At 37.8% G+C, this 17081-nt stretch overlaps 1 protein-coding gene across 2 annotated transcripts in view; it reads right to left on the bottom strand.

Moving 5' to 3' along the window:
* Positions 1-17081, bottom strand: part of AP3D1 (adaptor related protein complex 3 subunit delta 1) — a 419857-nt gene that overhangs the window by 368496 nt on the left and 34280 nt on the right. For both annotated transcript variants that reach the window (XM_053703077.1, XM_053703078.1), the window contains exon 2: positions 3804-3899. In XM_053703077.1, the coding sequence (XP_053559052.1) occupies positions 3804-3899 (96 nt within the window). The remainder of the gene's footprint in view (positions 1-3803; positions 3900-17081) is intronic.

The following is a 17081-nucleotide window of genomic DNA, read 5'->3' as shown; positions in this document are numbered from 1 at the left end:
TGGCAAGGGGCTGTAAGATAAAACCTTGTTGAACAAACATTTTCTTAAGGTAACCCTCTAATTTCTTATCCATTGGATCTGAAAAGGCACAACTATCCTCCACCGGGATAGTGGTACGCTTAGCTAAAGTAGAAACTGCTCCCTCCACCTTAGGGACCGTCTGCCATAAGTCTCGTGTGGTGGCGTCTATAGGAAACATTTTCCTAAATATGGGAGGAGGGGAAAAGGGCACACCAGGTCTATCCCACTCCTTGCTAATAATCTCTGTAAGCCTTTTAGGTATAGGAAACACGTCAGTACACACCGGTACCGCATAGTATCTATCCAACCTACATAATTTTTCTGGAATTGCAACCATGTTACAATCATTCAGAGCCGCTAATACCTCCCCTAGCAATATGCAGAGGTTCTCAAGCTTAAATTTAAAATTAGAAATCTCTGAATCCAGTCTCCCTGGATCAGATCCGTCACCCACAGAATGAAGCTCTCCGTCTTCACGTTCTGCAAACTGTGATGCAGTATCTGACATGGCTCTCACCTCATCCGCGCGCTCTGTCCTTAACCCAGAGCTATCGCGCTTGCCTCTTAATTCTGGCAATTTAGATAATACTTCTGTCATAACAGTAGCCATGTCTTGCAAAGTGATTTGTAAGGACCTCCTTGATGTACTTGGCGCCACAAAATCACGCACCTCCTGAGAGGGAGGCGAAGGTACTGACACATGAGGAGAGTTAGTCGGCATAACTTCCCCCTCGTTGTCTGGTGATAAATTCTTTACATGTAAAGATTGACTTTTATTTAAAGTAGCATCAATGCAATTAGTACATAAATTTCTATTGGGCTCCACATTGGCCTTTAAACATAGTGAACAAAGAGATTCATCTGTGTCAGACATGTTTAAACAGACTAGCAATGAGACTAGCAAGCTTGGAAATACTTTTCTAAATAAATTTACAAGCAATATAAAAAACGCTACTGTGCCTTTAAGAAGCACAAAAAGCTGTCACAGTTGAAATAACAATGAACCAAAATAGTTATAGCAACCAATTTTTCACAGTAAATGTATTAAGTTGGCAAAGGATTGCACCCACCAGCAAATGGATGATTAACCCCTTAATACCCAAAAACGGATTAACAATTTAATAATTAACGTTTTTCTCACAGTCAAAACACACTGTCACAGGTCTGCTGTGACTGATTACCTCCCTCAAAATGAATTTTGAAGACCCCTGAGCTCTCTAGAGACGATCTGGATCATGGAGGATGAAGTAGACAGATTGTGACTGAATTTTTACTGCGCAAAAAAGCACTAAAATAGGCCCCTCCCACTCATATTACAACAGTAGGGAAGCTCAGAAAACTGTTTCTATGCAGAAAACAAAGATGGCCATGTGGTAAAAATCATGCCCCAATAAGTTTTATCACCAAGTACCTCACAAAAAACGATTAACATGCCAGTAAACGTTTTAAACATACATTTGAAAAGTTATGAATTGTTATTAATAAGCCTGCTACCAGTCGCTTTTACTGCAGTTAAGGCTCATACATTATTTCAATATTAACAGTATTTTCAGAGTCAATTCCATTCCTTAGAAAAATACATTCAGTGTACACACACTCATCAGCCTAATACCAGTCGCTATCACTGCATTTAAGGCTGAACTTACTTTACATTGGTATCAGCAGTATTTTCTCAGTCAATTCCATTCCTCAGAAAAATAATTACTGCACATACCTCATTTGCAGGGGGGGCCTGCATGCTATTCCCCTTCTCTGAAGTTACCTCACTCCTCAGATGAGAACAGCCAGTGGATCTTAGTTACGTCTGCTAAGATCATAGAAAACGCAGGCAGATTCTTCTTCTAATGCTGCCTGAGAATAAACAGCACACTCCGGTGCCATTTAAAATAACAAACTTTTGATTGTAGAAATAAACTAAGTTAAAAAACACCACAGACCTCTCACAGCGACCTATCTAATTAGGCTGCAAGAGAATGACTGAATATGACATGTGAGGGGAGGAGCTATGTAGCAGCTCTGCTGGGTGATCCTCTTGCAGCTTCCTGTTAGGAAGAGATATATTCCATAAGTAATGGATGACCCGTGGACTGACTACACTTAACAAGAGAAAATAGCACACACTGGTACCATTTAAAAATAAACTTTTCTTGTAGAATCTAACTAACACCTCACTTTACCTCTTCCTATCACTAACACAGGCAAAGAGAATGACTGGAGTGGGAGGGAAGAGATGAGCTATATATACAGCTCTGCTGTGGTGCTCTTTGTCTCCTCCTGCTGACCAGTAAGGATGAAATCCGTGGACTCGTCATATCTTGTAAAAGAAAATACCTCAGAGCACGGAAAGCAATTTGATAAGTTTCCACTTAAACTTTATTGTTAATAAAAACACAATCACTAACCACTGATCCCTAAACTTAGCTATTTCCTTCAAAAATGCTGTTCCATAACTATGAGCTACTGCCACATCCTGTACAACAGCAGAAAATGCTAGTCAGAGAGAATAAGCCCTGATAACCAACCGCATTCCTAATCAATCTTTACCTTTAACAATAAGTAGCATTTAGCATGAGACTCACTACAATGTTACATTTACACACACAAGCACATGCAATTATTAACCCTTTAAGGACACAGCTTTCAGTTTGCTCAATTGTTTTATGACGGAAAAATTCTGTCATATGTCCTTAAGAGGTTAATTGTAAAATCAAGTTAAACATGAAAACAGATCTCTGAATTTGACACATTATTATTCACAACACTGCCATGTAGATGTATCATTCAGACTTCAATTATTTTCCTCGCTCCACATTCAAAATCTAATATGACATTATTTTAGTTGAATGCATTCTCATGGTTATATATATATATATATATATATATATATATATATATATATATATATATATATATATATATATATATATATATATATATATATATATAAATAACACACAGCCACCAATCAGCAGATAAAACCTAGGTTATTTGCTGCTTCTGAGCTTACCTAGAAAAACCTTTCAGCAAAGAATAACAAGAGAAGGAAGCAAATTAACTAATTGGAAAGTTGTTTTAAAATGGTATGGTATGTTTATATCATGAATGCCTACTTAAGACTGTACTGTCCCTTTAAGGGAAATCTAGATTAACACGTCTTTCTAGGAAAACAAAACAATAAAATCCATTTACCAATTTGCTTAGTTTTTTGGTATCCTTTTATTAAAAACATACATAGTTAAGCTCAGGAGCAGCAATGCACTACTGGGAGTTAAATGCTGATTGGTGGTTGAACATATACGCCTCTTGTCATTTGCTCACCCAATGTGTTCAGCTTGCATTGCTGATCTTGAATACATTTGTTTCCTTGGTCTAACATCACATAATTATGAGGTAAAAATGCAGTAATAAATAAGGTGCATTATTCACAATAACGTCTTAAATTCAGAAGTCACAGCTTTGCAGACCAGGAAAGGCTAGGGGACAGGGTTGAATAAAAATCCCTCAGAGCCAGTCATCAAGCTTTGCAGAGCTGCTCTATATGTGACTGTTCTATTCAAACAGCACTTCTCTCTGGCTGCAGTGTTAAGTAAAAACTTGTAGTGCTGTTTAAGAGAGAACAACCTGATGTGGAGCAGCGCTAAAAGCTCCTGCACGTATCTTACTCTTTCTGCAGACATGCTGCATTTACTGCGATGACATCTCAGATCACAGCATGTTTTGCCTTGGGGTACATGTTTATTATACATACACAAATATATGGATGAAACAGTTTCATAACTCACATATGTAAGCTTGCAGACTGCGTTGGCTTTAACTGCTATGTTATCTTGCTTGAGCTCCTGTTTGATTTCATCAATGCAATGAGATATATATTTTGCCTGAAAAGAAAAGTGAGAAAAATATGGTTATACATTTATTAGCACATAGATTTTATTTATTTTTATTTTCTTAAGTTTTTAATTGGATTTACATACACCCCTCTCAGCTCTATGTACTATTAACAAACATAAGTTTTACCCAAGGGACAGCAAACCGCTTGAGATTTTTATATTTAGTTATGCATAATAAAACAACTGCAATACACTTTTATTATTTATTACACCCCCTTTCCATGTAATTCTGCACTGAAAAGGGAGGATTTCATAATTCTCACAAAGTTAAATGCACCCTGATGACTTTTCAAGGTTAAATCCGCTACATATTTTCTCTGATATTAACTGATGACAAGTGTAAAGCAATGTACTTTATTGTAAAAAATGTTGCTAGCCTTATTGTCTGCAGACTTAAAGTGTCAGTAAACATAAAAAATAATGTTATATAATTCTGCACATAGTGCAGAATTATAAAACATTATATTAGTGTTATCGTTATAAAACCTAATATTCCCTTTAAATTTTTTTAAAATATGAATGTTTTTCACACCCGCTCTCTGTGCTCTTCTGAGCGGGTCTGTTTTTATTACACAGCGCATCGGGCCAGCTGTATAGTCACAGCCCGGCTCCGACCGCGCCATTAAACACTAAGTGCAGCTCGCTCCTGCTCTGTCTGACAGCAGGAGCAAGCTGCACTTAGTGTTATGGCGCGGTCGGGCCGGGCTGTGACTAGACAGCTGGCCAGATGCGCTGTGTAATAAAAACAGACCCGCTCAGAAGAGCACAGAGAGCGGGTCTGAAAAACATTCATATTTTAAAAAAATTCAAAGGGAATATTAGGTTTTATAAAGATAACGCTAATATAATATTATATAATTCTGCACTATGTGCAGAATTATATAACATTATTTTTTAGGTTTACTGGCCCTTTAAGACCAAACAAGGCAATGGTGGGTGAAATTTGGCTATTGAAAAACAACAACAATAACATACCAAGCAAGTCTAAACATTTTTATAACAAATTTACATCCATTGTACGGATGTAAATTTGTTATAAAAATGTTTAGACTTGCTTGACATGTTATTCTATAGCAACAGAAATGTCTTGCAATTAAAAGGTGTTTACAGTCCCTTTAAAAGGGATAGTAAAGTCAAAATTAAATGTAAATAGATTGGATAAAGGATGAAATTTTAAGCAACTTTCCAATTTACTTCTATTATAAATTTTGTTTACCTTGTTATACTTTCTTAAAGAGTACTCCTAGATGAGCTCAGGAGTGTGCACGTGTCTAGCCCTCTGGCAGCAGTGTTTGCAACAATGTTTATTGCAATGTTATACATAGCTGCAAACACTGCGACGAAAGAATGCTACAAACACTCTATGGCCTCAGAGTTTGCAACTATGTATAATATTGCTATTAACAATGCTATGGTTACAAACACTGCTGCCAGATGTCTAAGGACACGTGTACTCTCCTGACGTAGAATTACTCTTTAACAAATCATACCCACTATATCATCATATAGTTACCTTATGGGAATCCCTGAACCCTGATCCACCATTTCCCTAAAATCTCTACCCTAAGGTCCCCTCTATCACCAGTGTCAATGCAGAATTACATGGGGGCCTAGAACACAAATTACATAAACTAACTAATTGGGAACTAGGATACACTACACCGATAACTAATGTCAAATGGTAAACTTAAAGAGAGGCAAGATCTAGGGGACATACTTGGGGGAGCTTTCACCACCAGTTACACCACCACCCCACGTAGCGACTCCTTTACCAGACCCACAACTCCATTCGAGCAACTGTGCTTAATAGACTCCCCATTGCGACACACATTAGGGTGGGCCAAACGTATTGTAACTGATGCCCTTTGTGAACTATAACCAACATTGGCACACTGACATGGACCGGGAACTTAATGACACTGAATGGAAACATTATGAGAAACAAAAAAATCCTCCCAATTAACTAAATTATAAGATCCTCACCAGATGGTACCTCACCCCAGTGAAAATTAATCACATTTTTCCAAACGCCTCGGATGCCTGTTGGAGGGATTGCGGTGGAAAGGGATCCATGATCCACATATGGTGGTCATGCCTCAAACTAAAACCTTTCTGGTCCTCTATCGAATGCTATATCAAGTCGGTACTAGGCCCTGAATCCACATTCTGCCTTGACCCTTCAACGGTGCATTTAAATGTACTACCCAAACATCCATGTAAAATCCGCTTACACTTAATACAACTCACACTGAATTCTGCAACATCCCTTTTTGCTATCTTATAGGAATCACAAACTACACCCACCTTTCTCTCATGGAAGGAACATATGGAACACACATTAAAGTTAGAGAAGTATGGCTACTTTCAGAGGGGCACCATGAACTTCTACCACAACATTAAATTCTATTGGGAAACCAGCTCACACCAATAACCACCCTAGTTTGGAACACTGCACATCCCACATGAAAAGTTGCAGGTCCCTTTCCCCTTCCACCATGTGTTTATTTCTCGCCGTTTCCACCATTATTTCCCACACCTCAACCCTCCCTAATACCCTCCACCACATACTGGCTCTCACACTAAACAATCTTTGAAATTACCAGTTTAGTTTTGTATTATTTTATTTTCCTGTTATACTTGATACAGTTTCAATTTTATAATATGTACTAAATGAGGACTTGCCTAAACTCAATATTGCATATAGTAAAACAATTTCATTATTTTGTACAAACTCTTTATCAAATCTTTTTGAAACTTAAAAAAAAAAAAGGTACTCTTTAACAAAGGATATCAAAACAACAAAGCAAAATAATTGAAGTAAATTGCATATTACACTGTTTAGCAACAGGATTTTATTTTTTATTATAATCATCCTTAATATTTGGTATGAAGTAGTGTAGTGATGGCCAACTTCCTAATTGGGCAATATATAACATATGACTATGAAACACACAAATAATATACACTTCATAACAATGTCTTATGGCACAGGGCCAGCAGGGGCTGCAGGGTACCTTCTCTTTGCTGCTCTCATCACTTTGTTTGGCCAACCATCACATATTCCCAATGCACACCTACTTTGTTTTGCTTTTCCCCGAGGGGCACATAGACTAGTGAAGAAGACCACACGTGGACCTCTAGAAACTTCTTGGCCATACCTAATATAGTGTACGCTGTTAGACTTACACTCAATTATAAGCAATTGAGTCTAAGTACAGCTATTCTTTACATTCTGGTTAGTCTGGCATCTGTTACTCTGGAGCTTGTGGAACCTCTCTGTAACAAGGGTGCCCAACATGATAAGTCACAACAGAACACTTGCACAATTATGTAATGTACAACCCAGCTTAAAAATACACAAGTGCTATATGCCTCGGTTTTGCCTTGCACTATAAAAAAATATCAGTTTGCAGATGTTGCGTTATGAAATGCTATTGTTATTCCAGGTCAGCAGACATTTGCTGCACAAATGCGACTCTAAACACATTTTATTAGAATAGTATTAAGGTTATTCCCCGCCTCACTCTACTCATAGGTGCCACCATGTTGAAAACTTTCACTACATTCCAGTGCTAAAGTGTTTGCACATGTGCAGCAATTCTTCTACAGATACCTTCAGTGTAACATAGGTTCCAAAAGGGCAGCACTAAATAGAGGGAGGTGCATGAAAATGTATTTAGTGTTTAATGTCCCATTTAAAAGAAATACTGCACATGTAAAAACAAACTTTTTAATGTTATCTTCTCTATATACATAGTGTATATATAGTGGGGAAAACCCTTATAGGTGAAATAAAAATAAACAGTATCCATTTAGGTTATTTTACCTGATTTTTTTTAAAAGAAACTTAAAAGGGGGCTGTTTGTAGTAGTTAGAAAAGTATTGTTTAGCACACAGGCACAAGGGAAAAACAGAGAGGAATATGATCTGCGTGTGGGATTGGGTGACATTTGTTCTCTAGGTACAGCTGAGCTGTCATAAAATATTCAAGCCAGTTTACTTCTATTTAACCAGAGAACGAGGTAGTATATAGGGAAATGACTCAAACTGATGAGCACTGGCAGAAGGAGAGTTTATGCCTCACTGCTGCAGGAAACTTACAGAAAGGTCACTCATAACAGCCTCTTCATTTCCAACATAGATGAATTTTAACACTTTTGCATCCAGGCCAGCTTGCAATGCCTCATTCAACTGGCACAAAATGAGTCACTGAATAGAAAATGCAATATACTTTGTTTTGAAGGGGGGAAAAATAATTAATCAAGTCTGACAGCAATAAAAAAAAAATCACAAGAGGCTAAATTAAAGCCTTAGTGACCAGACCATTTTTCAATTTTCTATTACCGTTTAGGACCAAGGCCATTTTTACATTTCTGCGGTGTTTGTGTTTAGCTGTAATTTTCCTCTTACTCATTTACTGTACCCACACATATTATATACAGTTTTTCTCGCAATTAAATGGACTTTATAAAGATACCATTATTTTCTTATAATTTACTATAAAAAAAATTAAAATATGATGAAAAAAAAATGGAAAAAACAAACGCTTTTTCTAACTTTGACCCCCAAAATCTGTTACAAATCTACAACCATCAAAAAACACCCATGCTAAATAGTTTCTACATTTTGTCCTGAGTTTAGAAATACCCAATGTTTACATGTTCTTTGCAAGTTATAGGACAATAAATACAAGAAGCACTTTGCTATTTCCAAACCATTCCCCCCCCCCCCAAATTAGTGATAGTTACATTGTAACACTGATATCTGTCAGGAATACCTAAATATTCCTTGACATGTATATATATTTTTTAGTAGACAACCCAAAGTATTGATCTAGGACCATTTTGGTATATTTCATTCCACCATTTCAATGCCAAATGCGATCAAATAAAAAACAATTGTTAACTTTTTCACAAACTTTAGGATTCTCACTGAAATTATTTACATACTGCTTGTGCAATTAAGGCAGAAATGGTTGTAAATGCTTCTCTGGGATCCCCTTTGTTCAGAAATAGCAGACATATATGGCTTTGGCATTGCTTTTTGGTAATTAGAAGGCCGCTAAATGCCGCTGCGCACCACACTTGTATTATGCCCAGCAGTTAAGGGGTTAATTAGGTAGCTTGTAGGGTTAATTTTAGCTTTAGTGTAGAGATCAGCCTCCCATCCGACACATCCCACCCCCTGATCCGCCTCAAACAGCTCTCTTACCTCCCCCACCTCACAATTGTCACGCCATCTTAAAGGGACACTAAACCCAAACATTTTCTTGTATGATTCGGGTAAAGAATACAATATAAAAAAAACTTTCCAATTTACTTCAGTTATCTTATGTGTTTCATTCTTTAGATATCCTTGTTGAAGAAATAGCAATGAACGTGGCTGAGCCAATCAGTCGAGGCAATTATTTGCAGCCACCAATCAGCAGCTAATGAGCCTATCTAGATATGCTTTTCAGCGATTTAAATAGAATGAAGCAAATTAGATAATAGAAGTAAATTAGAAAGCTGTTTAAAACTGCGTGCTCTTTCTAAATCATGAAAGAAAAAAACTAAATTGATGCTTGCCAGATAAATTCCTTTCTTTTCTGGCAGGGAGAGTATACAACTTCATTACTGACTGTTGGGAAATACAACACCTTGCCACCAGGAGGAGGCAAAGACACTGCAGCCAAAGGCTTAAAATATCCCTCCCAGTCATTCAGCCGAGGGAACAAGGAAAAGTAGGAGAAACATCAGGGTATAAAAAGGTGCCAGAAGCAAAAATAAAATGGGGAGCCGCCCAAATTAAAATATCATACGGACGAGGTCGTGGACTCTCCCTGCCAAGAAAGAAAGGAATTTATCTGGTAAGCATACATTTAGTTTTCTTTCCATAAGGTAGGGAGAGTCCACAACTTCATTCCTTACTGTTGGGAAAACACCCAACCCTTAGAGGACACTAAAGGAATAACGGGAGGGAACAAGAAAGAGGGGGGACCCTAATCTGAGGGCACCACAGCCTGCAAAACCCTTTCTCCCGAAAGCTGCTTTAGCCGAAGCAAACACATCAAACTTGTAAAATTTAGAAAAAAGTATGTAATGAGGACCAGGTAGCTGCCTTACAAATCTGACCCATTGAGGCTTCGTTCTTAAAGGCCCAAGAAGAAGCTACTGCTCTAGTGGGATGAGCCGTAATCCTCTCAGGATGCTGTTGACCCGCTGTCTCATAAGCTAGGCAGATGACACTCCGCAACCAAAAAGACAGGGAAGAAGTAGTGGCTTTCTGACCCCTACGCTTACCCGCATAGATGACAAACAAATATGAAGATTGTCTGAACTCCTTAGTAGCCTGAAGGTAAAACTTCAAGGCACAAACCATACATAGACTGTGAAGCAAACGCTTCTTCGTCAAGGAAGGCTGGGGCACAAGGAAGGAACAAAAATCAGACAAAAATATCTTATTAATGTTACGATCTGAAACCACCTTAGGAAGGAAACCTAACTTAGTACGTAAAACTGCCTTATCGGCATGAAAAACAATGTAAGGGGGGTCACATTGCAAAGCAGAAATCTCAGAGACAATGCAAGCTGAGGCAATAGCTAATAGAAATAGAACCTTCCACGATAACAGTTTAATGTCAACATTATGCATGGGGTCAAACGGAGCCTGTTACAACACACAAAGAAGATGATTGAGGCTCCAAGGCGGAGCCACCCTTCGAAACACAGGTCTGATCCTAGTCAAGGCCTTAACAAAGGACTGCACATCCGGAAGCTCAGCTAATCTCTTTTGCAGCAAAACTGACAGGGCTGATATCTGTCCCTTCAGGGATCTAGCAGATAGACCCTTCTCCAGTTCCTCCTGGAGAAAAGATACAATTCTGGCAACTTTAACCTTATGCCAAGAAAAACCACGCTCCTCACACTAGTGGAGTGCAGGTAAGCCCGCCACACCTTATGGTAAATGCGTCGAGTCACAGGCTTACGAGCCTGAATCAAAGTGTCAATGACACTCTCAGAGAAACCTCACGCAGCTAAAACTAAGCGTTCAATCTCCACGCAGTCAGTCTCAGAGAATCTAGATTTTGATGTAGAAATGGACCCTGTAGCAACAGGTAACCTCCACGGAGAGATGAGGACATCCCCACCAGATTGGCAAACCATGTCTTTCGCGGCCAGGATGGAGCAATTAGAATCCCTGATGCGGGCCACCACCCGAGGAAGAAGAGGTAATGGAGGAAACCGATATACGAGTCTGAACCTCCAAGGAACCGCTAGAGCATCTATTAGTTCTGCTTGAGAATCCCTCGATCTCGACCCGTACTTGGGTAGTTTGGCATTTAGACAGGAGGCCATGAGGCCTATGTCCGGCATTCCCCATCTGCTGCATATCTCTGCAAATACCTCGGGTGGAGAGATAATTCCTGCCTGCTGAGGAAGTCTGCTTCCCAGTTGTCCAAACCCGGAATGAGGATCGATGAAAGCATACAATTGTGGGCTTTCACCCATTCTAGAATTTGAGATACTTCTCTCATTGCTAAGGAACTTCTCGTTTCTCCCTGATGGTTGATGTAGGTTACAGAAGTTATATTGTCTGATAAACTGAGACGAACCCAGAAGGGGCCAAACCTTCAGAGCATTGTAGATTGCCCGGCATTCCAAGGTATTGATCGGAAGAGAGGACTCGACCAGAGCCCTTGTGCCCTCCTGACACCACAAACGGCTCCCCAGCCGGATAGACTTGCGTCCGTAGTCACAATCTACCAGGACGGTCTCAAGAAGCACGTGCCTTCGGACAGGTGATATTGACAGAGCCACCAAGAAAGCAAATCTCTCGACAGGCTGTCCATTACTACATGTTGGGAGACACCATGAGTCCAATCACCTCCATACACTGGGCCACTGAAGGTCTCAAGGAGGCCAAGACAAGCTGATGTTAGCTTGCAACGTCTCTGATCTGTTAGAAAGATCTTCATGGATATAGAGTCTATCACCGTACCCTGGAAATTCACCCTGGTATTTGGAGTAAGGAGAACTATTTTCCATGTTTATCTTCCATCCATGTGACCAAAGAAGACTTAGAAGGAATTCCGAGTGTTTCCTTGGTAGACGAAAAGATGGTGACTGTACCAAGATATCATCCAGGTAAGGTGCTACTGCAATACCAAGACAAAACAGTATGCAGTAGTCGCACAAATGTAAAAAAGAGGCACCAAGAAAAAACGGCTGTTAAAACTAAAAACATAATTTATGTAAGAACTTACCTGATAAATTCATTTCTTTCATATTAGCAAGAGTCCATGAGCTAGTGACGTATGGGATATACATTCCTACCAGGAGGGGCAAAGTTTCCCAAACCTCAAAATGCCTATAAATACACCCCTCACCACACCCACAAATCAGTTTAACGAATAGCCAAGAAGTGGGGTGATAAGAAAAAAGTGCGAAAGCATATAAAATAAGGAATTGGAATAATTGTGCTTTATACAAAAAAATCATAACCACCTCAAAAAAGGGTGGGCCTCATGGACTCTTGCTAATATGAAAGAAATGAATTTATCAGGTAAGTTCTTACATAAAATATGTTTTCTTTCATGTAATTAGCAAGAGTCCATGAGCTAGTGACGTATGGGATAATGAATACCCAAGATGTGGATCTTCCACGCAAGAGTCACTAGAGAGGGAGGGATAAAATAAAAACAGCCAATTCCACTGAAAAATAATCCACACCCCAAAACAAAGTTTAAATCTTATAATGAAAAAAACTGAAATTATAAGCAGAAGAATCAAACTGAAACAGCTGCCTGAAGTACTTTTCTACCAAAAAACTGCTTCAGAAGAAGAAAACACATCAAAATGGTAGAATTTAGTAAAAGTATGCAAAGAAGACCAAGTTGCTGCTTTGCAAATCTGATCAACCGAAGCTTCATTCCTAAATGCCCAGGAAGTAGAGACTGACCTAGTCGATTGAGTTGTAATCCTTTGAGGCGGAGTTCTACCCGACTCGACATAAGCATGATGAATCAAGGATTTTAACCAAGATGCCAAAGAAATGGCAGAAGCCTTTTGACCTTTCCTAGAACCAGAAAAGATAACAAATAGACTAGAAGTCTTTCGGAAATCTTTAGTAGCTTCAACATATTTCAAAGCTCTAACTACATCCAAAGAATGCAACAATCTTTCCTTAGAGTTCTTAGCATTAGGACACAACGAAGGAACCACAATTTCTCTACTAATGTTGTTAGAATTCACAACCTTAGGAAAAATGTAAATGAAGTTCGCAAAACCGCCTTATCCTGATGAAAAATCAGAAAAGGAGACTCACAAGAAAGAGCAGATAATTCAGAAACTCTTCTAGCAGAAGAGATGGCCAAAAGAAACAAAACTTTCCAAGAAAGTAATTTAATATCCAGCGAATGCATAGGTTCAAACGGAGGAGCTTGAAGAGCCCCCAGAACCAAATTCAAACTCCAAGGAGGAGAAATTGACTTAATGACAGGTTTGATACGAACCAAAGCCTGTACAAAACAATGAATATCAGGAAGATTAGCAATCTTTCTGTGAAAAAGAACAGAAAGAGCAGAGATTTGTCCTTTCAAGGAACTTGCAGACAAACCTTATACAAACCATCCTGAAGAAACTGTAAAATTCTAGGAATTCTAAAAGAATGCCAAGAAAAATGATGAGAAGAACACCAAGAAATGTAAGTCTTCCAGACTCGATAATATATCTTCCTAGACACAGATTTACGAGCCTGTAACATAGTATTAATGACTGAGTCATTAAGGAACAATACTTTTCCAAGAAAGTAATTTAATGTACAGAAAATGCATAGTTTCAAACGGAGGAGCCTGTAAAGCCCTCAGCACCAAATTGAGACTCCAAAGAGGAGAGATTGAATTAATGACAGGCTTGATATGGACCAAAGCCTGTACAACACAATGAATATCAGGATAATTAGCAATCTTTCTGTGAAAAAAGAACAGAAAGAGTAGAGATTTGTCCTAACAAAGAACTGAAGACAAAACCTTATCCAAACCAACCTGAAAAAATAATAAAATTCTATGAATTTTAAAAGAATGCCAAGAAAAGTAGGTCTTCCAGACTCAATATAAATCTTTCTAGAGACAGATTTATGAGCCTGAAACATAGTATTAATCAATGAGTCAGAAAAACCTCTATGACTAAAAACCAAGCGTTCAATCTCCATCCCTTCAAATTTAATGATTTGAGATCCTGATGGAAAAAATGGCCTTGAGAAAGAAAAGGTCTGGTTTAAACGGAGGTGTCCATCATTGGCAACTGGCCATCCGAATGAGATTTGTATACCAAAACCTGAGAGGCCATGCTGGAGCTACCAGCATAACAAACAAATACTCCATAAGAATTTTGGAAGAAGAACTAGAGGCGGAAAAAGATAGGCAAAAAGATAATTCCAAAGAAATGTCAATGCATACACTACTTCCGCCTGAAGATTCCCGGACCTTAATAGGCCCCTGGGAAGTTCTCTATTCAGATGAGATGAAAAACATATCTGGGTAAGAGAGACCATTCTCCCGGAAGAAAAGCTTGATTAACAGAGATAATCCGCTTCCCAAATATCTATACCTGGGATAAAAACCACAGAATTTAGATAGGAGCTGGATTTAGCCCAAGCTAATATCCGAGACACTTCTGTCACAACCGAAGGACTGATAGTCCTACACCATAGTAGTGATATTGTTTGAAAAACATTAAACGTCTCTTCTTCAAAACGAAACACACTGAAAAAAACTCTGAGAAAGCACGGAGTTCTAAAATATCAAATGGTAATCTCGCCTCCTGAGATTTCCAAACCCCTTGTGCTGACAGAGATCCTCAGACAGCCTCCCAACCAAAAAGACTCGCATCTGTAGAGATTATGGTCCAGGTTGAAAGAAACGAAGAGACCTGTAGAACTAAATGATGGTGATCTTAACCACAAAATCAAGAGAGATAAATATTAGGATTCGAAGATTTAAAATGCGAAATCCTAGAATCCCTGCACCATAATTCAGCATAAGACTGAAAAGGTTTTTTATATTGAAAAATGAGCAAAGGGAATTAAATCCAATGCTGTGGCCATAAGACCTAAAACTTCTATGCATATATAGCAACTGAAAGAAATAATAGAGACTAAAGGTACCGACAAACGGAACACAATAAAATTGTCTCTTGTCTGATAGAGACAAAGACAGAGACACAAATATCTGGAAACCTAAAAAAAGGTGACCCTTGTGTGAGGAATCAAGAATTTCAAAAAAGTCTTAACCTGCCCCTTGCCAGCCAAGTTGGAATACGGCACGTACATCGCAATATTAGGGAGCTGATTTCGAACTGAAAAATTTCCAATTATAAACATGTTACTTGGGAAAGAATTCAGGAATTCGTTCCTTAATAAGAACAACCAAACTAGTATAAGCTTAAAGTTTTAGTCTTAGAACTCAATCTTGAAGCCCAGAGTAACAGTTAAGAATTGAATCCAATTATAAAACAAATAATTGATTATCTTAGAACAAAAGAAATATGGTTTTTATAAAAATCACAAAATTCTTCTAGCTAAAATAGCTAAAGACATAGATTAACCCTCATTTGCGAAAATATTCAATAAAATGAAGACACAAATGAAATTATTAGCATGATAGTTCAGTTTAAAGGAACAGTCTATACAGTGGACTTGCATAATCAATAAATGCAAAATAACAAGACAAATGCAACAGCACCTAGTCTAGTAAATATTGTCCCTTAACAATGCTAAAATAAATCATAATCTGATACTTGATCTTAAAGTAAACAGAACAAAAATGAAGCAATTGCAAAATCCAAATAAATCACAGGACCAAGAAAAGTACCTGAAACTAAATAATTTTCCATAAATAAGATACAACTATCTAAAGGAAAATAAATACTATTTTGCTATAGAAACAATAGCATAATTAGTAGAAGTAGAGATAGCCCCAATAAATTGGAGAACCCTTCAAATTGAATTTAACTGCTGGCAAAGAATATAGTTTAAAACCTTTGAAGAAGGAATAAAAGAAAATTCTCAGCCTATTCCATTCCCTAGTATGGGGAATTGGAAAGAAAACCTCTGAAAACACAGAAGAATAAATAGGCAGAAATAGTGTCAGCTAGTCTTAAAGAACTAGTTACCTTAATATCCAAAATAATCAACACCTTTTCAACAAAGAACAAATGTACTTTAATAAAAAAAAAATAATAATAAAAAAGTAGATTTGTTAGTGTCAATATCTGATGAAGAAAATTCTGAAAGAGAAAAAACATCATCAGAGAAGGATAAATCAGTATGTTGTTGGTCATTTGAAACTTCAATAATTAAAAAAGAAGTGAAAAAGACCTAAAAAAATTTATTAGAAGGCACGAAGTCAGACAAAGCCTTTAAAATAGAATCAGAAAAATATTTCTAAATATTTCCTGTACATAAGATGTAAGAATGGCAATATATAAAGCATAAATACTAATGGATTCTGCATGTAAAAGTATATCATAATAACTTATTACAAACCATAGCTAAAGATAAACATTTATAACATTTAAAATAAATGAACAGCTTTGGTAGAACTGAAACTCAGTTAAGCGTTTTTCCAGAAGTGGCTTCTGATTCAGGGTCAATCTGAATCATCTTGCAATATGTATTAGAAAAAACAACATATAAAGCAAAATTGATCAAATTCCTTAAATGACAGTTTCAGGAATGGGAAAAAATGCTAATGAACAAGCTTCTAGCAACCAGAAGCAATAAACAATGAGACTTAAATATTGCGGAGACAACAATGACGCTCAAATTTTTTAGCGCCAAAAAAGCCGCCCACATTATTTGGCGCCTAAATGCTTTTGGCGACAAAAATGACGCCACATCCGGTAACGCCGACATTTTTTGGCACAAAAACGTCAAAAAAATGACGCAACTTCCGGCGACACGTATGACGCCGGAAATGACAAGAAAATTTTTGCGCTAAGAAAGTCCGCGCCAAGAATGACACAATAAAATGAAGCATTTTCAGCCCCCGCGAGCCTAACAGCCCACAGGAAAAAAGTCAAATTTTAAGGTAAGAAAAAATTGATTTATTCATAGGCATTATCCCAAATATGAAACTGAAATAAGGAACGTTGAACATCCTGAATCAAGGCAAATAAATGTTTAAACACA

The sequence above is a fragment of the Bombina bombina genome, chromosome 2, assembly GCF_027579735.1.
Source record: "Bombina bombina isolate aBomBom1 chromosome 2, aBomBom1.pri, whole genome shotgun sequence".
NCBI lineage: Eukaryota > Metazoa > Chordata > Amphibia > Anura > Bombinatoridae > Bombina > Bombina bombina.
This window is presented reverse-complemented; position numbering and strand designations above follow the sequence as displayed.